Raw genomic sequence first — 23,946 nt, 5'->3', positions numbered from 1 at the left:
ACGTCAATAAAAACAAAGGGTCAAATTATGTCAGATCCACAAAAACTTCTGAAACATCACCTTCAGTAAGTTATGATGATATATTCACAACTCAAAGTTTTTATCAAATTAGTTTTTTGTAAATGGATCAAATGTATTTGTTGCCAAATGGCGACACTGTGCAATAGTGGAACGTGCAATAGGTTAGCAAGCTAGCAAGGTCAGCTGTGATCTTTTAAATTGTGACTAACATCATGAATGCTAGTAATATAATGTTGATTAGTTGTATGTTAATGGCATTTGCATTATGGATAAAATCAGGTTTTAATGGCAATACTACTTTTGAATAGATATGAATACAGGGAACAGTGTATTTTCACCTGCTTTCTTTTGCTTATGGTTATTTTTGTTGATATGGTTTAATTATTTTTACAAAAACATTGCTTTAATAGGAGACTAACTCCCCATGTTTGTGTAGTTAACTATGATCTGAGAGATCTTTAGTCTGGACAGACTAGGCTACTGTGCATAGTTTTAGGTACATAGCAATAATAAATTTTTTAAATGTAACTTATTTAAGAAAGGTTTTGTTAAACAAGAGCATGTATACAGCTATATTTCACATGTTTTGACATATTATTTGACAGTTGTGGCTAAGAAATACTTATCTATTTCTGGTGTGGTCAGAGGTAAATCCTTAGTGTTGAGCCCTAAAAAGTGAAAAAGTGAAATAAAAACAAATTGCAATGCGACACTATGAAAACACAACCCATTTGCTCATGCAGATTAAGCAAGTTCATACACCAAAAAAGTGAAATGAATGAGGAGGCATGTGGACATAACACAGTCTAAGTCAAGTATACAGCTATATTTTTCGCTTGTTTTGACACATTATTTAAAATTTGTGGCTAAGAAATAATAATTTATTTGTGGTGTGGTCGGAGATAAATTTGGTAAATCCTCAATTAAGCTTTGAGAAGTCATGTGAAATAAAATACAAATACAATTCATTTGCTCGTGCATATTGAGCAAGCTCACACAAAAAAGTGAATACAAACACACACACACAAAGTGAAATGAATGAGGAGGCATGTGGACATAACACAAAATCTGACTCAAGTAATTTTAGCATGCCAAAGTCAAATTTATGCATATAAAATATATTTTCCCAACAACAAAAGTGTGGCTAGTGATGTTGGAAAACTGCTAGCCACAGTGGCTGGTGATCAAAAAAGTTAATGTCAAGCACTGTTTACAGTATATTAACCTTGACCGAAGTCTTAATGTAGTTATTGTCCCTGCAAGAAAAAAATAATGTAATACATTTTTGTTTAATACTATTATTTTTTATTATTTTATTTTAAGGGGATTTTATTGCCCAGAGCCAAGATTTTGAAGTGAAGATGATGCCACATGGAGACATTAAAATATAAAAATGTAACTTAATGTAATGCAACCTACTGAAGAGCTCCTTTTATAAATATACAGACTTTTGGATGCCATTTCTGACCATAGGCTCTTAATTGTATCACGTTTAACATATATATTTAGACCTTTTTTTTTATCACGTTTTTGCTATTTTTTTTGTTAGTGTAAGGTTTAGAATAAGCATTAGGATCTTCAGGGAAAAAAGTGTTTAATATGGTACTCATGGAAAGCATCATCAGATAATAAAACAATCGTTCAGCACAGTGAAAGAAACATTCTCTTAGTTTTCTTTCTTCATGTTTCCAATTCATTTTAATTTATTTTTTTTTTGTTTGTTTTTTTTGCAAAGAAATGAAATGTTTTTTGTTTTTTTTAACCCTTTAATATAACCACGTGCGTGATTTTTTTACTTAAGTGACAAAAAAATCATAATTTTTCTATTAAAAAAATAAAAGGAACATGTTCAACCATCTTTTTTAATTTCTATTTTATTTTTTTATGGGAGAGGCCCAGAGAGTTTGAGCTGTTGCTGTTCATATATTTGACTCTTAGTGATCCCAGGCGTCCCCCCATTTTCAGGCCTTTCTGTCCCGGTGGTCTTCCATGCTTCAGAGACCGTGAGATTAATCCTCATCTTGGCTTTATAATGCAGGTCCGCTGCTGTTAGCACCGCTCTGGCACAAAAAAGCCCAAAGTAGTGTCTGGAGCAAAAAATGAGGGTTTTCTCCAGTGATCAGGAAACATGCGGACTTTGACTCATCCCACAGGAAGCTGGAAACATCAGTCGAGGACTGAGATAAAGGGTCATGGCAGAAATTGTTTTCCATAAAAGGAGCTTGGTTGTTTGCCAGGATCTAAAGTTGTTCATGTACACAGGAGAAAATAAATGAAGAATTGCATATTTAAGCTTCGGGATGAATGGCGAAAAAGATGCCATTTGTAGACATAAATGGTCATAATATTGCAGCACTCAATGACCTTTGAAATTTTGTAGCACAGTTTAGTGCAGCAATTCATTTTGTATTCAGCATTGCCTGTCTGTTCACACTTACACACCCTTAGTAATAAAAGTGTGATAAGTGTCTTTTTCCTTCATTTTATGACTACTTTTGAACCAGCCTTTTATGGATTCTTTACCATATTTGGTGAAGTAAACTGTAACGTGACCACAGGTCCAAATAAGAGAAAACTGATGCAATTTAAAGGGCACCTATGGTAAAAAATCAACTTTTCAAGCTGTTTGGACAGCCATATGTGCATGTATGGTGTATGAACCGTCATATTGGGGTGATATAAGCACACCCAGTGCTTTTTTTTTTTTCAATTTAACAACATAAAAAACGGTGGACCAATTGGAACAGTTTTCAAACCGACCGCAACTTTTTGTAGGAGAGCGGTCCCCCCGTCCACTAATATTGATTGACAGGCGTGTCATCATATCCTCAGTTTGTTGATTCACGTCCGCCATTTTCAGCGTGAGTCGAAGCGATATCAATAAAGGAACACCCTTGCTCTATTTTTCAGTCAAAGTTAATTCAGTGTACGTGGTTATTAGTTTCTGTGTACAAGCTCGGCACTTGAAACTATCACACAGTTGGCTGTAAAACTGTACAAAGACACGTATGATTTTCTACTCTCTGCTTGGTCTGTGTCAGAGTCGTACATGTACGACTGAATGCTGTACCTTTCACTCCAGCTCCCTTCACAGTCTGCCTGCAGAGCGGGTGAGCTCATGGCCCCGCCCCCTTGTTACGTTGGCGGGAAGCCGAAACTAATTTACATGTCAAGCAACACACCCATAAATCAGCGAACCGTGGACACGCCCCCAACATGACACTTTTTAACACATTATAATAAAAAAATCTGAATTGTGTTTTAAACTGAACCTAAACTGGCACACTCAGAAGAACCATAATATTAATATTAAATCTTAAAAAAGAGGTAAACTATGTGCCCTTTAACACACAAATGACATTTTAAACCAACCAATTTTTGGGGAGCACCCTCACCCCGAAACATTGTTCTTTTTGTGTGTGTGTGGGTGTGCGTGTGCGTGTGTGTGTGTGTGTGTTTGTGCTTCGTTTTTGTTCATTTAGTTTGCTTATCTTGTTCTTTTAAATGACTTCGTTTTTGTTTTGTTCCATATTTTGTCTTTATTCTGTTTGTGTGTTTATATATTTTGCATTCATAATGTTTTTGTATTTTTTCCATGCTTTTTCTGCTTTGACAATTCTTTTTTCTTAATACTACTTTGTTTTGTTGTTGTTGTTGTTGTTGTTGTTGTTGTTGTTTTAAATTTATCTCTTTATTTTTACACTATGCTTTCATTTTGAATTAACATTAAACATTTAACAACTGTTTGATTGTGCCAGTAGAGGGGGCATTCACAAACTGATTATGATTGGCTGTGAAGTGAAGTCATCTGCCCTTTGCTTCCACTTGTAGACACTAGGGCAAATCAAATCAATACTGAATTGAATATGAGATTTTCTGAATTAATCACTATTCTCAGTTTTTAAAAGTAGTTGCGCTGTATGCTTTACTAACGGCTGTAAACTACTTGCATCCAATTCCTTACACATACTGTACTGCTTGAAGCTAAATTAATCGTTAATAAAGTTAGAAAGCGAGTTACACATGTTCATGTTTAGCCCTGTTTACATTAATCTTGTGGCATAAAAGATGTGGTGCTTTCGAAGTACATTTGTCTAGAGCGCCATCTACTGTTGACTTTTTTGATGCATTTAGAAAATCTTCAAATCGATTCCCTGAATGATTTTTCACAGTTCTAGTAGACGTTCTCCAAAAAACAGTTTTCATCCTTCATGCAATAATGGTTTACGTATCTTGCTTCCGTAGTGTCTGATCATCGGTGGCGGCCCCTGTGGCTTTCGGACTGCCATAGAACTGGCTCTGCTGGGCGCCAAGGTGGTGGTGATTGAGAAGAGGGACACTTTCTCCAGAAACAACGTCCTGCACCTTTGGCCTTACACAATCCATGACCTCAGGAACCTCGGAGCCAAGAAGTTTTACGGAAAGTTCTGCGCTGGATCCATAGACCACATCAGTAGGTTGCATCCATTTTAAACAGAAACCAAAATAAACACATCCAATGACTATGAAAACAACAATCAAGATGATCAAACAATTATTGCATCATAACCCGCCCCATTTCAAGCAGTCTTATCGCTATCTCAAGCCAATTCGTAACTTTTTTTTAGATTTAGTGACTTGTATGATCCAATTCGTACATTTTTAGTACGATTTTCTCATCTCTCAGTGACTGTGGGCTTTGATGCCATACCACCTAAATTGTACATTTATGTATAAGGGGTGTCACAAGATTAAATCGCGATAAGATTTCTCGTCGAGGTGAAAAGTTGTCTCGTGAGTTGAGATGTTATCATGATAGAGCGTGAGGGTTAAATTAGCATTGAAGATTTGAAGCATTATTGAATTTTAACCGCATATCAAGTGCTTTGCACACACCTGGTAAGGCTGGCCTCTGTGTTGCACCTGTCATTCGGTTGGGTGGGTGGATGTGATGTAACTGCTTTTCTTCACACCGGAGTTCAAAGGCTGCTGCGTTACTCATGCCCAAGCAGAGGCTGTAGCTACACGTTTTCTTTTTTTGGTTCTTGGTACACAAGGACTAAAAAAGGCTTTTATATTGTCATGTAGCACAAGCATTTAAGCATGTTCACGAGAGAGAAAGAGACCGCTACATCTGCCACGTAACCAATATAAAATAATACTATTGCACACTTCACGTGCATAAATCATGCCATGAACACTACATTAAGATGCCTACTGGATTAAAAAGGGCTAGATTAAAAGAAGATGGCCAAATGAGAACGTTTCTATCATAAACTATAAAATAACTTGTCAAGAAGAAAATAAAACAATGAAACCCTGCAAACAGAATAAATAAAGGAATGGAGAAAAAGAGGGCTTTTTTATTATCAGCTGTCAGTCTAAATAACCCAATATTTATTTTGACCTTTTAGTCATAGCTTAACTGGAAAATAAGATACAGTTTCACAGTAGAGGAGACTATCAGATGTTTTAATCACATGCAGGGATTCGCTGGACTGGATTTTCGGATGCTGTTTTTCTTTCAAGCTCTGTTGACTACACCTTTTGTCTGATATGCCGTCCTTTATGAGCTCTGAGATAAGACGAGTGCGACTCAGCCAAAAGAGATGTAAAACATTCAGAGCGGCCAGGATTATGCAAATGTCTTTTTCCACGCTTATCTCTTGAATGATACTGGTTGGCGTCTGATAAGAGTTTGTGCTGGCCTAACATGTTTATATGTACGTGCCTCAGTGTTTGATTTGAACAGATCCATTTCTTATGTTGAATTATTGAGTATCTAGACTGATATTTATCTGATTCTTAAAAAAAAAAACTAAATATGAGAGAGATTTGTTTATGAATCAGACTACAGTGCTTGTTTGACTGCATGCAGAAGACAAGATCGCAGGAATTTTTGTGCTTCATTTTTGTTTATACATTTTGTTATTGTTGTGTCTTGTTATTGTTTGGACTTCAAGTTTGCAGAATTGTTGAGCTTGCATATTTTTTGTTCATTTTCAAAAGAAAATACATATGTAACTTTAACAACAACTATAAACAGTACAACATGGGGAGCTACAAATCCTTTAAAAGATTTCCTTTAAAGAAGATACATATTTAGATGCATAATATTACATTTTAATAGTTACAATTCAAGACAAATTCGGGCATATTGGTGAAATATACTCAATCCATTTTCTCCAAATTAGAAAAAAGTATTCGGTCTGTGTTAATGAAAATGATTTCCATGACACATATAGTGTGCACTGTATCAGCCCATTCTTCAGCTGTAGGTCTTTTTGTTCATTTTCAAAGGATCTTTTTTGGTTTGTTCTGTTTGTAGTGTTTTTGGGTTTTGTTTTATGATATTCATCATGTTTTGTTTGTGTTTTTTTAGCTTTTCGGTGGTGCTGTTTTTGGCGTTTGTTTTATTTTTCTTCTGCTTGTTCTGTTATATTTTTTTATTTATTTAAGGTTTTGTTTTTTGTGATTTGTGTTTTTTGTGTTGCTTTGTTTGTTTGTTTGTTTTTGTTTGTTTGTTTGTTTGTTTGTTTGTGCTTTTGTGTATTTCATGTATATTGGTTTATTTATTCTATTTTTTGTTTAGTTTTGTTCTATGCTTTTGTTTTGATTTCTGTATTTTTATTTCTTTACTTTTTTAAAGTCCTTTTGTTGTGTTTATTATTTATTTATTTATTTTATTTTTTTATAACATAACATAATATTTATTCTTCCTCTCACATTTAATTCAATGTTTTAAACACAATATCAGCATTACAGTGATGGCCTTTTGTCCAACACCAGCAAGTCATCAGTAAGAAGACATAAAATATAAGTTCTAATAAAGATATTTCTATTGTTCGACACAATAGGCCACTGGTTAGTGTGGTACCTTATGGTGCAACAGTGCTCTGGGCATCCCGAGTTCGAGTGCTTTTCCCAATGAGTATGTTTACATGGACACCAATAATCCAATTTTAATTTGATTAAGACAATACTCTGATTAAGCGTTTACCATGTAAACATCGATTTTTGATTACCTTATTCGACTAAAGTCATAATCCAACTAAACAGATATCGAATTAAGACATATGGAGTATGCTCACATTATTGAAGTGCAGTACAGATAAATAAACATCGCAATCAAACTATTACCATCATCTAGTCTTTGCACACACGACTGGTTGATACTATTCTCTGCACCTACCGAGTCGGTGAAGGACCACGGACACATGCATCACTGAATGCTGAGGTTTTTTAGTTTTTTTTTTTTTTTTTGAGGTATAAAATTCCATTAAAACAACACTCTTCTAGCATCCAATATCTCATTTGTGACAAGGGCATGCATGAAACTTCCTAAATGCAAGCGAAAGTGCCAAACTGTAGTTAAAGTCGACAAATGAAACATTCGAAATTACATGAAACATGTATAGAGCGATGACATAAAAAGATGTTAATCGAACTATGTGCTAAAACATGTAAACGGGATCATGAATGGATCTCTCTCTCTCTCTCTCTCTCTCTCTCTCTCTCTCTCTCTCTCTCTCTCTCTCCTCTCTCTCTCTCTCTCTCCTCTCTCTCTCTCCTCTCTCTCTCCTCTCTCTCTCTCTCCCTCCTCTCTCCTCTCCTTCTCTCCTCTCTCTCCCTCTCCCTCTCCCTCTCCCTCTCCCTCTCCCTCTCTCTCTCTCCCTCTCCCTCTCCCTCTCTCTCTCTCTCTCTCTCTCTCTCTCTCCCCCCCTCCCCCCCCCTTCATTTCCTGTCATCCTACTGTCCTGTCAAATAAATGTTTCAACCTTATTTCTATTGAAATAACCACTCAAGACTTACACACTCATATTTATTGAAAGGGGAAGAAAAACCTATTTGTGACTGGAGTAAGAATATTTTGATGATAAAACATATTTTGATAGAATGTGTATTTTTAAATGAAATTAGAGTTTTTATTCAGGAAATATTTTAAGGGAAATTAAGTTTTTTTCTGGAGGAATTTTAATTATGTCTCATTAATCAAATAAAAAGATTGTATACAGTATGACTTGTCAGTGTTGTTGCTATTTGTACGTTTTTTTATTTATTTATTTTTTTTTTATTATTATTTTTTTTTTGTATATTGGATGTTTATTAAGAAACCGACATAATTGCATGTTATATATTTATTTTTAGTAAATTTTGCCAACGCTGCTGATATGGCATTAAAACATAATTTAAATGAATGAATCTATAGAATTAATTGTGTCTTCCCTCTTTTTCCAGGTATTCGTCAGCTGCAGCTCATGCTTTTAAAGATCGCTCTTATTTTTGGGGTGGAGGTTCATGTCAACGTGGAGTTCATCAAGCTTCTTGAGCCGCCTGAAGACCAAAGCACTGATGGTAATTGATTGACCATTTGAACACAGTGCAGCCTAACAGAACTGAGACGCATACAGTATGGCATTACAACATAAACTCCTAAAATAACTATAAATACACACAACAGAGCACTCAGCTGTTTTCTTTACACCTCATGTCCTCTGGAAAGGCCTAGGTAATTATTACCTTGCGTCTTACGTCAGTTCTTAGCAGATTTACACACCCTTTTACACACAACCTACACACCAAGAAGAGTGTGTTTAAGAATGAGATCACAGTTGAAAAACTCATTTATTTACTGTGTTTACACTCTAGGCTGTATTTCTGGACTAGGTACTTAGGAAAGTATAGTATTTCCTCATTGAAACATTGTTACATTTATATATAGGAGCCAGTATTTCACTGCTATGAAAGCTGTAAAGTCCATCTCTGCTTCTCTCTCTCTCATTGTGGACCTTTGACCTGCTTGCTTATTTGTGACATAATGTTTCTTCTCCTTTGTATCAACAAGTATCACTGTAACAGCCAACAGACACGAGTGTGTCTGTTGAGCGAGTTTTCTCCACTGCGTCTGTCATGGATCAGCTGTGATACTGTAGCCGCGGCCGTTTACCAGTTTCCGCGTCACTCATCGGTGAACAGCGCCAGAGCTGTGCTGACCGTTAGAGCCAATCGCAACCGTTTCTGTTGAGCGCGTGAACACAATGACCAATCACAGGCAATTAAGAACTTGCTCAGAAAGCAAGGGGGATAATATTTACATCAGTTTATTTGCTATAAATGCTCATGCTTTCTGTGTATGTACTTGAGTTTTGTTTGATACAGTCAAAACATTTTCTTTGAGCATGTAAAATTAAAGGTATACTTTATATGTCTGAATGCTTGTGTTAAAGGACAAGAAAGTATTACAAATAATATAAAGGCCTAAATATAAATATAATATTAAATAAAAAAATTAATACAAGAATTCTTGTGTTGTGACGTAAAATATAAAATTGTGGATGGGAACATCATCAATGCACCAAGATACCGAATCGATGGCATGATAATTGGAATCAAACTGAACTTTGAGACCAGTGTAGGTTCACACTCCTATATATTGTGAAGTTACTGTCACTTTAAGACCTCAAACATGGAAAATGTCTCTGAATTGCTTTCGCTTTTAGATACAGCAGCTGATTGTTTAAATGAATACTCAGCAAGATGGGCTTTTTGAGATAAGCATGTGTTCGACCGTTGCAATAAACCACAAAAGTGAGGTCAATTCAGCTTTGCTGCTCTTATCTATACTGTATAAGCAGTACTTTGTTTGTACTGTATGTATACAAGGCATGGGCTGGTATAAGATTCTGACGGTATGATAACTTTGGATATAAATTTTACGGGATCACGGTATTAAGATTACTGCTATAAAATATATTCTTTTTTTTAATGTCTGGGTAAAAAAGCAACAGCTTTTTTTCCCTTTGAACACAATATACTTTATTTTGAAAAACATTTAAAATATTTTGGAACATTAAATATGTTAAGCTAAATAGTTTAAATGAATTATTGACTACTGCGGTCTTCATTTATTTCAAAAACAATTTTAAACGTCATTTTTGGATATCTTTTCTGCTGGAGACACTTTTGTCCTAAAAACAAAGAAAAAAAATGTTAATAAATAAATTCTTACTCGTACTTTAGGAACGGTATAGCAGAAAATGTTGACTGTTTTATAACCTTGACTTTTCCAAACCGCGGTATACCTTGAACATTGTTGTCATCCCATACCTTATGGATAGATAAACTATATAGAACTTTATGGATTGACATTATAGAAGAGCAACCCACACTTAGAAATGCCCTGAAATGCAGAATTGAAAATATATATACATATTTACAGCTTTTGAGAAGCATTTTTTTGATATTTATACTTATTTTTAATGGATTTTTTGGCCCAACCCCTGTTTTAACACTACTTGGATTCCCAAGGAATGGCTGTAACTTCCTACCACTTGATCCTTATGGAGTTATGGAAGCAAAAGCAGGGCTAAAGGAGATCATGAAAACTGACACCTTCCCACTATGTACCCTTGACGACACACACACACACACACACACACACACACACACACACACACACACACACACTACTGATACCGAGAAAGTTTGTGCTGTCTTTCTGCGTCAGTGGCACTCAGCAGTCTGCATTGTGTGAATGATAAACCCTCAGTAGTGTACTATATATAAAGTCAGGGGTCGTTTAGGTCTATAACACCTTTCCTGCTATGCATTGCATCGTTGGCCTGATGTCAAAAAATCATGGCTAGAACAGGAACAAACGGAACTAAGCTTTTTTTTTTTTTTTTTTTTTTTTTTGCTCTGAGAGCTTCACACACTAAGCTTTTTCCAGTTTGACCCTGTGTTTGCATTTCAGGCCCAGGATGGAGGGCTGAGATCCGGCCTGCAGATAATCCCGTCTCCGACTATGAGTTTGATGTGATAATCGGGGCCGATGGAAGGAGAAGCACTCTTGATGGTGAGCGAATGTTTAGATTTCATTCTGCACAATAGTTTTGAAATCAAGATGTTTTCAGGTGAAGGAATTTTGCCGGTAATAAAAAAGCATATACAGTTTAATATATTTTTTTCTTTTTCAAATATTTCCCTAATGATGTTTAACAGAGCATGTATTTTCACAGTATTTCCTATACAATTTTTTCTTCTGGAGAATGTCTTATTTGTTTTATTGAGGCTAGAATAAAACCAGGTCAATATTATTAGCCCCTTTAAACATTATATATTTTTTCAATTGTCTACAGCAATGGTCCCCAACCTTTTTATCACCGCGGACCGGTCAACGCTTGACAATTTTACTGTGGACTACTTTGGGTGCTGGTTCATAGGTTGCTAGTCCACCATACAAGCTGAAGCTGATTGGTCAGTTTCTGTCACGTGACTCGCGGTATGCTCGCAGTATTTATTCAACCCGGTGCGCCTGGTACAAGGCGCGCATCTCCATTGAAAATAACGAACCAGTGTGAACTCTAGAAAAGACGCAATATGCCATCATTTGCAATCTCCAGCAGTTGATCTTCTTGCACAGACATGCTGGATTCATCTGATTTGTTGATAAACGGGTTGCGGATCCATTCCTTGTCAGTTCGTGGGTCCATCACTGTGCCTTTTCCCCTTAGCAAAGAAACTTTCCAAAGACGTCTATTTCTTACTCATTTTGCTGCTTGTGGGTTAAATTTGGGCGCTCAAGTGACCGAGATGTAAGCGAGAGAATTTTTCAAAATAAAAGATAGTTCAGACTCAGATAATATATAAAACGGAAATAATTAATGATTTCTTGTGCGGCTCGTTACCAATTGATCCATGGAGCAGTGGTTGAGGACCCCTGATTTACAAACTATCACTATTTAATTATTCGCCTAATGTATCTACTACATTATCTTTTGTCAGTGTTGGCGAGGTTACTTTGGAAATGTAATAGATTACAGATTACAAATTACCCTATATAAAATGTAGTAAGTAGTGTACCTTTTCAATTACTTTATAAAAGTAAAGTTACTGATTACATCTGATTACTTTTTGATTACTAAATTTTCTAATGGATATCATTAAAAAATGTTTACTGTTGTTACAAAATAAAAAATTTTGTTGTGCAGGGTGATTTTTGTGGCATTTGCAATAAATAAAAAAAAACATCTAAGCTATTTTTGCAATTTTCATTTTTAAATCGAACCAACTTAAATCAAATCTTAGCGATCAATAAAACTGTCAAAGAAACATAAGAGGCATAATTGTTCAGTTATTTACTGTAAATAACATGCTGTACTAAACAGAAACCATTTCTAGTATATAACAGCAAAAACAAAATATCCGATAAAACCAGGTGTTACACATTTAAAATAATATAGTAATTTAAATTGAAGAGAAATATTTAGGAATAAGCATTATATTGTATATATATTTACAACTCTTCATTAATGAATTACACTACATAATGTAGTATCATTAGTAACTATCATGTACTAATAGTAATTGCCATAGTATACTTCAGCCTTTACTACAGTAAACTTCATCCATCCATCCATCCATCCATCCATCCTCTTTCTATCAAGCAAATTTCTTGTGTTAGCCTAATTTGTTAGTCACCAACCAGAGCGAGAGGTGGCAGTTTGTTGTCGATCACTGAAAAACAGGAAAAAGAAGAAATTACCATCAAATGGATTTACTTTCATCGGCTAGACACTGGCCTCACAGCTCTATGAATGTCAGTGCCGTCACTTATTGATCCGCGATTGATAAATGTAGCTTGTGTTGACACTACTATGATACTTCACTAATAAAATAGCTTCGTTACTGAAAAGCTTTTTGATTTTATGAAGTAACTATGCTACTGAGAAATGTAGTTAAGCTAGTAGCGTCACTACTTGTAGTGTCACTATTTGCAGCTCTCAGACTGATTATAGGAACCAAATGCTTTCAGCGGCATAGAGGATTAACGTAACTGGTAGACGTGGTGCGCCGCAGTCAAACTGTAAAACCAATCAAAAGCATCAGAATAGCACCGCTTTAATAAATTGCCTTAGCAGAAGTCATTGTGCTTATCAAAAACAGGCAAAGCAACAGATTAATAATATTTTAGATTAACATATTTAGATGTAACCCCATTTGTAATATTTAACATTTTCATAAGTAACTGTGATTTAATTACATTTTTTTTCTCCATAAGTGTAACGAATTACTGTTACTTTTATTTTGTAATTAAATTTCATAACGGCGTTACATGTAACTAGTCACTCCCCAACACTGTCTATTGTATCTAGTAACTGTATCTACTATTAAACTAATGTGCACTGAGTTATTGCAAAATGACCACTACCGCTGAGTGTGATGCCACTGCGGGACAAAGGGATTGGTAAAATTGTTGTTGTTTTTTTTTTTTGGTGTAACTGCAGTTTGCGATACTGCCACCAGAGGGCACAGAGGGACGGGATGCGAAAGGGCAGAAATGTACAATAGCTGTAAATATCCTGCTACTTGAAATAACGAAACGAAGCATTATAATTCGTACATAAATCATTAAATAGCTTTAATATCATTATAAAATTAAGTGCGTTGAGGATTTTGGGAAATTAAAAATAACGAAATGAACAACTAAAATGAACGAACAAATAAATAAATAGATAGATTGATAAATAAATAAATAAATAAATAAAAATAAATAAACAAATAAATAAATAAATAAATAAATAAATAAAGCTGTTTTAGCTGTATAACATGGGGGAGGGAATGTTTCAGATTTCATGATTCGATTCTGATTCTGGGAGTCACGATTTGATTCCAAAACTATTTTTGACCTGTTTTTGTTTTGTTTTTGTTTTATCTTCATCTTACTACTTCATCTGTGCAAATACATCTTTCAAACTTTGCATTTTAAACAGAATTTGAGTTTATATGCCTTTGCTTGTGATTGGAATCTGTGTGTGACAGTACGGCCATCTTAAAAAGGATTTATTTTGTCACGATTATATTCAGCATGAACAAATTCTGAATATAACATTATAAAAAGCCAGATTTCAAAGAGCAGTTTTTACAAACCGTATTTATTCCTAAAAGAGAGCATTGATTTTTTTTTTTTTTTTTTTTTTTTTTGTTATTAATCTGTAAAGGCTTAAGGCAACGCTAATTGTTTTTGCATGAGCAGGCCTGTTCTGTCATGATCTAATTTGAATACTGAATCGATTCTAAACTTTAGAAAATCGATTCAGAATTGCTAGAGAAACAATCTTTTTTTCACTCTTTTTTTTCATATTTTTAATTCATTTAACAATAATAAAACAGTATTATTATTATTGTTATTATTCTTAATACATATTTTACTTAAGCTGTCATCTTTCTATCTGTTGTCCCTTTAAATAAATGTAAATGATGATTCTTAAATGAGCAGAAATAAGTTTACTTCTGCATATAAATATTTACATGTCTTTTCTGTCATGGTAGGTCAAACGAAAAAGAATAACAAAGATTTAAATTCATTCCAGAAAAGAGAAATCCACTGTAAATGACACATTTAGCACTTTCAGCCCGTGTTCATTCATCTTATGAGATGTAATTCTCTCAAGCATTAATGAACCAACTAAAAGGCTTTACCATGTTCACCCAGTCAGAAAAATTGCCCCAGTGACTCCAATCTCCAAAAACGGTGTCCTACATTCAGTCTCTTATTTTTTCAGTGCACTGCTCAGCTCTTTGTGTTAGACGGGAAGTTTGTTAACCCACCACAGGAGGGGCGAAGTGCGACTCTTTCATTACTTCCCACTGACACAGTTTGGTGTTCACAGAGCAACTGATCCTGGTTCAGACGTACAAGTCACAACAAGACACCTTTGAACCATGATAAACTTCACCTAGACACTTGTGAGGTGTGAATTATGTTTGAATTTTTCTCCCTAAATGTACTGCAGTGCTTGGTGTATATGTTTTGCCATGGGACAAAAAGGTCTTAATGTTCCTTTTATCACACAAAATGGTGGAAAGAGAGTGTTGTGTAATTTGTTGTTGTGCAAATGCAGGTCAATGAGGCATGAAAGGCCTTGGACTATTATTATTGCAAAAAAATATATGCTGCCTTAGCATTCAAATTATCTATTGATTTAATGTTTTTACATATGCTGACCATATTTTAAAACTCCTATCTTATCACATACGACATGTAAAGACGTCAGTATTCTCTATTTTATGACAAACTGTTAGCTGTTAGCCTGATAAAGCTGTGCTTGAATGTTCAAAGTAACTTGAAATGCTTCAGTGTTATGCTGTTATGCTTCTAGCATGTTTAACATTTTGCTAGAAATTATTTTCATGTTATAAATGTTACAAGGAATAACATGTTTCTCGTTTTACACATGGCTAATATGTTTTAACGCGTTGCCAGCAAGTTTAGCAAAATTTGTAGCATGGTTTACCAAACTACTAGTAAAAAATAGCATGTATAGTATGTAGCTAGCATCTTTAGTATATTAATAATATTCATTAGCACATGATTAACACGTATTAGCATGTTGCTAGCACATTTTACCACATGTGTACCAAATTGTTAGCATGAAGTGCCATATTATTAGCAAGGCTAACATTTCATTGTCCTTCGGGTTAGTCTCCTTATTCATCAGGGGTCGCCACAGCGGAATGAACCGCCAACTTCATATTCTCCAGCATATGTTTTACACAGCGGATGCCCTTCCAGCTGCAACCTAGTAATAGGAAGCACCCTTACACACTCATTCACACACACACACACACACACACTATGGCTAATTACCTTACCCAATTCACCTGTAACGCATTACTTTGGACTGTGGGGGAAACCGGAGCACCCAAAGGAAACCCACGCCAACACGGGGAGAACATGCAAACTCCACACAGAAATGCTATATGACCTAGCTGGGACTCGAACCAGCAATCTTCTTGCTCTGAGGCAACAGTGCTAACCACTGAGCCACCGTGTCGCCCATGGCTAACATTGTTGTCGTCAATTTTGATATCATGCTGATATGATATCATTTGATGTCTCTGCTCCAGGCTTCAGGAGAAAGGAGTTCAGAGGGAAACTAGCCATCGCCATCACTGCCAACTTCGTCAATCGCAACACCACTGCCGAGGCCAAAGTGGAGGAGATCAGCGGAGTGGCCTTCATCTTCAACCAGAAGTTCTTCCTGGAACTAAAGGAGGAGACGGGTGAGATGAAGCTCTTCATTATGACCTGCTTTACATGACAAGAATTTCCCCAAATGTCTTTAATGACCAGTTGTGGACAAAGTACACACATTCTCCTTTTAAATTTTACTCAAGTCCAAATGCAAAATGCTACTTATCTTTTTGTACTTGTGTAGTAAAAGTAAAATATTGCTTTTTTCAGCACTCAAGCTATTAGGATTTCCAGGAGTTGACTAATTTTGGATCAGTTTGTAAATAAACTGAATCGTTAAACAAGTGACTCATTCTGAGCTGATCATTTGAATCAGTGAATCGTTAGCTGCAGACTTCCTCTGACTTGATCAGTTACATCTGTCAGTTTTTAAGGGCAGACACATTTTGAATAAATCATTTGACTTGGTTATTTGTTAAGTGCAGACTCCAGGGTTGCCATGTTTTCACAATAAAACTCAATAACCTGTCAAAAATAGGCTAAAACTAGCTCAATAGTATCAAAACTCAAAATATGCCATAGGCCATTTGTGAGATACATATTTTTCATCCCCGTACGCATTATACACCATTTCCTTTTTGAAACCACTGTAGATTAGTTATATGACAGCAGAGTTTCTTAATTATTACCCCACAATGAAAGTATAGTTCCTAGACCTTTCGAAAAAATATCAATGTTTTAGAATTGTCTCTGTTTTATTACACATTATTTACCTACAGAAGTGTCAAACTTTAAATAGGAAAATTATCAGGGTATTTTGAGAAATGCTAATGGTCTAATCTGATTCAATGATCTATGCTAAGCTAAAAGTTCTCCTGTCAAATACAAAGATTGGCTGAATTGATTCAAAAATTAACTTTGAACGCTCAGGGAGTTGTAAAGTGAGCCTATTTAAAAAAAAAAAAAAAGTAGAGTGTTCTTCCTAAAATAGCATGATAATGGCACAAAAAGAGCTAATGTATTTAAAGATGGTGACACATGTTTTTCTTTAAATACAAATGACTTCATATTTCAAAACATGACACACAATTAGCATTATGATGTAATGATCTGTCTTAAAGTGTGAGATGAGCAAGACTGGCTGGTGTTATTCTTCTGGGAGTGATGTCACTTTTAGATATCAAGTCTTCAGAGTTAATAATAGAGATCAATTCATCTTTCGCAGAGACTCATAAAATACCAGCAGCTCATTTAAACACTTAGCTCATCATCATCATGCTAATAGAGCTCATTTGTCTTTTGTACAGGGATTGATTTGGAAAACATCGTCTATTACAAGGACAACACGCACTACTTTGTCATGACGGCGAAGAAACCAAGCTTGCTGGACAAGGGTGTCATCATTAATGTGAGTTGTTTTTTTGTTGTGGGCTATATATATATATATACATATATACATATATATATATATAATATATATATATATATATATATAATATATATATATATATATATATATATATATATATGTATGTGTGTGTGTATGTGTGTGTGTGTGTGTGTGTGTGTGTGTGTGTGTGTGTGTGTGTGTGTGTGTTTATTTATATATATATATATATATGTGTGTGTGTGTGTTTATTTATATATATATATTTATATATATATATATTTATATATATATATATATATATATATATATAAACACACACAGTTGAAGACAAAATTATTAGCCCCCATTTGAATTTTTTTTTTTTTCCTTTTTTAAATATTTCCCAAATGATGTTTTACAGAGCAAGGACATTGTCACAGTATGTCTGATACTGTTTTCTTCTGGAGAAAGTCTGATTTGTTTTATTTAGGCTAAGATAAAAGCAGCTTTTAATTTATTATGAACCATTTTTATAGAATAACTTGCCTAATTACCCTAACCTGCCAACTTAACCTAATTAACCTAGTTAAGCCTTTAAATCTCACTTTAAGCTGTATAGAAGTGTCTTGAAAAATATCTAGTCAAATATTATTTACTGTCATCATGGCAAAGATAAAATAAATCAGTTATTGGAAATGGGTTATTAAAACTTATGTTTAGAAATGTGTTGAAAGAATCTTCTCTCCGTTAAACAGAAATTGAAGAAAAAATATACAGGGGGGCTAATAATTCTGACTTACACTATTATTTTCTCAAAATGTTTTTTATCCTGTAATAAGTATAATACAACAAATTATATACTAAAATATTTTGTAGTTAAATGTTTATTTATTTGTAGTAAAACAATTAGAAATAATAAAATGTCATGATCATTAGTGTGTTTTTGTAGGTGTGTGTACTGTATGCTCAATATTAGTCCAGCTATCCCAGACACTGGACATTTGACTCTGAGAGCAAACATTTTCATGTTTATTATGAGAGGAAACTGCATCAGGATGTCCAGTGTTGAGTTGTCAGACAGACTTTCTCACAGTATCTCTGTGGAGGTTGGAGTTTTTGTAAAACTCTCCTGCCCAGAGGCTCTCAGTGGAGACTGTAGAAAATAGGATGATGAAGCCACTTTATGATGATGACGGTGCATATTAATCCACTTAACATTAAGCTGCTTTTTGCATTCATTTTTGGCCATTTGTTTTGACATGACTTGATTGGATTACTTGTGGTTACTTAACACCTGTGAACGGCACGTGCTGCTAAAACTGATTTCAGTAAGCAGAAAAGAGCTGTATAAAAGTGAAATAAAAATAGATTAATTGAATGTGTACATTTTTTTATAAAATAAAATGCATTTATAAAACAAAATGCATTTATATAATAAAATATACACTTATAAAATCAAATGCATTTATATAATGAAATATACATTTATAAAATAATTCATTTATAAAACAAAATGCATTTATATAATAAAATATACACTTATAAAATAAAACGAAATGCATTTATATAATAAAATATACACTTATAAAACAAAATGCATTTATAAAATAAAACAAAATGCATTTATATAATAAAATATACACTTATAAAATAAAATAAAATGCATTTATATAATAAAATATACACTTATAAAATAAAATAAAATGCATTTATATAATGAAATATACATTTATAAAATAATTCATTTATAAAACAAAATGCATTTATATAATAAAATATACACTTATAAAATAAAACAAAATGCATTTATATAATAAAATATACACTTATAAAATAAAATAAAATGCATTTATATAATAAAATATACACTTATAAAATAAAATAAAATGCATTTATATAATAAAATATACACTTATAAAATAAAATGCATTTATATAATGAAATATACACTTATAAAATAAAATAAATAAATTTATAAAATAAAATATACACTTTTAAAATAAAATAAAATGCATTTATAAAATAAAATATACACTTAAAATAAAATAAAATGCATTTATATAATAAAATATACACTTATAAAATAAAATGCATTTATATAATGAAATATACACTTATAAAATAAAATAAAATTAATTTATAAAAAAAATATACACTTTTAAAATAAAATAAAATGCATTTATATAATAAAATATACACTTATAAAATAAAATTAATTTATAAAATAAGATATACACTTTTAAAATAAAATGCATTTATATAATAAAATATACACTTATAAAATAAAATGCATTTATAAAATAAAATGCATTTATATAATAAAATATACATTTTATAAAATATTTCATTTATCAAATAAAATATACTTATCTAATTTCTCTTATTTTCCAAAGAAAATAAATAAATATGTTTTATATAGAAAAATAATGACTAAAAGTAAGTCTTTGAGAACGAGTTTCTCAAGCCAGGTATTGCATTAGACCAGGGGCTTATCTCCTGTTTCCAAAATACATCACAAACTGGTTGAGAAACTGTTCTACTATGAAAATTGGTGATGAAAAAAAATTCTATTCAATAAGATGTACTTGTGTTTACTAACTGTTTATTTAGTTAAACATGAATTTTGAACTGTAGGCCTACACAACCTCGAAACAGCGTTTTTTTTTTTTTTTTTTTTCACCTTAATCTGACTAAAGTCATAACTGAACTAAATAGAAATGGAATTAATACACGTGGAGTATGCATATATTAGTGGCATTATTGAAGTAAACATCGCGATCAAACTATTACCGTCATGTAGAACTTTTCGCCATATTTTCCAGTAAAAGACCGAGCGCACACACACAAACACATCCCGAAATGCGGAAGTTTTTTTTTTTCTTTCCATTTGGCGTGTTATTAAATTCCATTACACTCTCACCAGTCCTTACTCCTTATTTGCGTCTAATACCCAAAGTTTGTCACGAGGTGCAGTTAAAGTCACCCAAAATTACAGGAAACTCTTACATACAAAGCACTTCACGTAAACACCTTTATTATATTATTGACTATTAAGGCAAATAACTAGATTACAGATGTCCATGTAAACATAGTCAGTGTGTCTTCGAAGTAAGTGAAAGATCCAGAAAGGCATCCTGCTGATTTGATTCAGAAGGGCACTATTTTGTAAAACTCTCACTGGTTTAACTTTTATTTACAGTCATTCATTTTAAAAAGCACCAATTTACTTGTATATGTTTTACCCTAATGCTAAAACTGTACAGGTGCCTGATAGTGAGATGTGGAGCTAACAATAATCAGATTCATTCTAGTGAACTGCATTTATGTTAGCACGTCACGTTTGATGTGGTAATTTCACAGTAGGAATACACACAGGTTTGAAGACCGGTTCGCCCCCTACAGTGCAATAGAATAGACCCAGCCCTAGCTCCCAACCCAACTTTGAGAATAGATTACCGGTGATGTTTTTTTTCTTTATCGCCCGAGTCTCGCGTCAACGCAGCACGTTAACGTCGATAACGGCCCACCACTAATTTTTACACAGAGAATGCACTTCCAGCTGCATCCCAGTACTGGGGAAAAAAATCATTATATTAAACAAAATAAAACTGTAAAAATAAAACATGAAACCAAGTGAACACTTAATTAAAATACAGCCAACACGTACTGTACAGTTAAAGCAAAATAAACTAGTTTTCAAATGTGTTTAAATAATAATAATAAAAAGAATAATTAAATTTATATATATATATATATATATATATATATATATATATATATATATATATATATATATATATATATATATATATATATATATATATATATATATATATATATATATATAAATATATATATATAATTAATCAGTTTGTTCTGTTGTGTCTTTCTCAGGACTACATTGAGACTGAAAGGCTGTTGGCCAATGATAATGTGAACCAGGAGGCTCTGTTGTCTTACGCCCGCGAGGCTGCAGATTTTGGCACAAACTACCAGCTACCATCTCTAGATTACGCCATCAATCACTATGGGCAGCCGGATGTGGCCATGTTTGACTTCACCTGCATGTACGCGTCTGAGAACGCAGCGCTGGTGCGAGAGAAGAGCCGCCGGCAGCTGCTGGTCGCACTGGTGGGAGACAGTCTGCTGGAGGTACTGGACACCACGTACAGTTTACAGTTCATGCAAGGAAAAAACAGTACTGTTTAGATTTTTTTAATTGTGTAATTATATTTTATTCTGTATAATACCGTTTCTCCAGCATTGTTTTAAATGTATATTGTTTTCTAATTTAATGTAATATGGGGTAATATTTTTCAAAGTATGTTAAATGTTCGTTTTTAAGAAAAGTAAAAAAATATACAATTTGACATTTAATTTGATTAGTTATTTAATTAAATGTCATTTAATGCCATTGTTTTAATTGTTGTAATTGTGTTGTCTTAAATCTGTAATAAATATTAAGAATATATAAATTTAATTTTATGATTTTTGTATATACTTTGAAATTTATCTCGTTTTGTTTCGTATATGTTATTTTAATAGTAATTTTTTTTTTTTATACATTTTCTAGTATAATGAAAAAATATTGTTTTCCTTATTGTTATAATTATTATTTTAATGTGTGTATGTGTAATCTATGTAAATATCTAATACAATTTTGCATTATTGTTTTTAATAAAGTTAAATATATTATTAAATAAATTAAATAAGATAAATTATTATTTTTTATTTATTTATAAATGTTTAAAAAATCTAAATCTTTTTATTTATTTCAAGCCTCAGATTAAATACACAGCCTGGGAGTAAAACAATTAACCAAATATTAACCACAGAAAACTCTAAAGTTGACCTCAGTCATAAATATTCCTGATTATCCCAATATGCACTCGACAACCTTTTGAACATGTTTTTTGTGTGTGTCTCCAGCCGTTCTGGCCAATGGGCACGGGTTGTGCTCGAGGCTTTCTGGCTGCTTTTGACACGGCTTGGATGATCAAAGGCTGGGCTCAGGGTAAGGAGCCGCTCGATCTGCTGTCCGAGAGGTGAGAAAACGCAACATTACTCCAGTAAATGATCAACTCCATCATGACCTTATTTTATTATTACAGAGAGAGCATCTACAGACTGCTTCCTCAGACCACTGCAGAAAACATCTCCAAAAACTTTGAGCAGTACACCATCGACCCGGCCACACGCTACCCAAACCTCAACTCCAGCTGCGTACGGCCACATCAGGTCAGAGCCACAACACTGACTGCACTCTTTGCTTCGTACAGACTGTTTTAAATTAACTGTCGATTCGCTCACCCTCTGGCCAGTCAGTAGTACATTAAAGGGTTCGTTCACCCAAAAATGAAAATTCTGTTATTAATTACTGTGCATACTCTGCCTTTACTGCTCCGCCGGCAAGAGCCTCAAAATTCACTACATTGATCTTGTATTAAAAAGGGGCTGTTGCAGGATATCAGCAAATCAGTTACAATCCAGCATAAAAACATGCTTTTTATCAAATTCATTTAACTGTGGAAGATCAAGTTGTTGCGTGCAGTGTGGCTTCGCTCGCCTTAATCCTATATGTGTCCATATGTCTGAAATATTCTGAAGCAGCAATAGTGTTTTGCATTTACTGCTGAACCACGTCATAGCTCATTACTATAAAGCTGACTTGATTTCATCTCTCCTTGACGTCCACACTGGCGAAGACACGCCGTGCCGCTCATCGCAGCCGACTCTCATTGAAAATGAATGACTTCCAGCTACTTTCGGTGCTTTCGGTGTGAATGCAGTTACTCATCCTCATCTTGTTTAAAACCCCTGAGACATTTGTGCATCTTCAGAACACATTCAAATTTGTTTAGATGAAATCCTGGAGCTCTCTGACTCTCTATAGACAGCAATGCCTCGGAGACATTCAAAGTCCAGAAAAGGAACCAAAAAACATTCCATAATGACTTCTGTGGTTCAACTGCATTTATACGAAGCTCCAAGAACACTTGTGCTGCAAAATATAGATAAATAAAATATGAGTTTGTTTGCTTATAAACTGAGCTTATATGTAAGTGATATATTGCTCGTAGTAAACTCGCACCATGATCAAATGCAGAATACATCGGCAAACAAAGTCATTCCTACAGTTTTTTGGCAAACAAAAGTGTTTTCATATGATTTCGTATTCAGTGATTACTAAAGTGACATGGAATGTTTTGACAATATTTTTGCTTCTAAACTTTGAATGTATCAATATACCTTAAATTGTGTTCTGAAGATGAACGAAGGTATGGGGGGGGGGGAGGGGGGGTTACTAGAACTTTTGGTTAACTAGAAGAGCTAAGAAGAGCTTTTAGATAAAATTGTGGTCATTGGTGATCCATCAAACGCAAGTCAATGGCTAGAGCCACTTTTAGAGTCAAAAACACACATGCAGGCAAAATAAAATGAATACTTGCGTTCTATGAAGCGAAATTATTGGTATGTGCAAAAAAAAGGGTAATTTAATTTGCTCTAAACTGTCCCAAAAATGTGTCTACAAATGTTTTTTAATTGCTGTCTATTATTCAATATAAGTGAATCCTTATTACTGAGTCACGATCGATAATCA

The 23,946-nt window shown here is 33.7% G+C and overlaps 1 protein-coding gene across 5 annotated transcripts in view; it reads left to right on the top strand.

The window, feature by feature from the left end:
* mical2b (microtubule associated monooxygenase, calponin and LIM domain containing 2b) overlaps positions 1-23,946 on the top strand; it is a 92,357-nt gene that overhangs the window by 5,159 nt on the left and 63,252 nt on the right. For all 5 annotated transcript variants that reach the window (XM_056452279.1, XM_056452283.1, XM_056452281.1 and 2 more), the window contains exons 2-9: positions 4,267-4,474; positions 8,239-8,355; positions 10,754-10,855; positions 15,910-16,065; positions 17,284-17,384; positions 21,240-21,497; positions 22,275-22,390; positions 22,457-22,583. In XM_056452279.1, the coding sequence (XP_056308254.1) occupies positions 4,267-4,474; positions 8,239-8,355; positions 10,754-10,855; positions 15,910-16,065; positions 17,284-17,384; positions 21,240-21,497; positions 22,275-22,390; positions 22,457-22,583 (1,185 nt within the window). The remainder of the gene's footprint in view (positions 1-4,266; positions 4,475-8,238; positions 8,356-10,753; positions 10,856-15,909; positions 16,066-17,283; positions 17,385-21,239; positions 21,498-22,274; positions 22,391-22,456; positions 22,584-23,946) is intronic.

Source organism: Danio aesculapii, chromosome 25, assembly GCF_903798145.1.
Source record: "Danio aesculapii chromosome 25, fDanAes4.1, whole genome shotgun sequence".
Classification (NCBI taxonomy): Eukaryota; Metazoa; Chordata; class Actinopteri; order Cypriniformes; family Danionidae; genus Danio; species Danio aesculapii.
The sequence above is the reverse complement of the archived record's forward strand: the minus strand, read 5'-3'. Positions and strand labels throughout refer to the sequence as shown.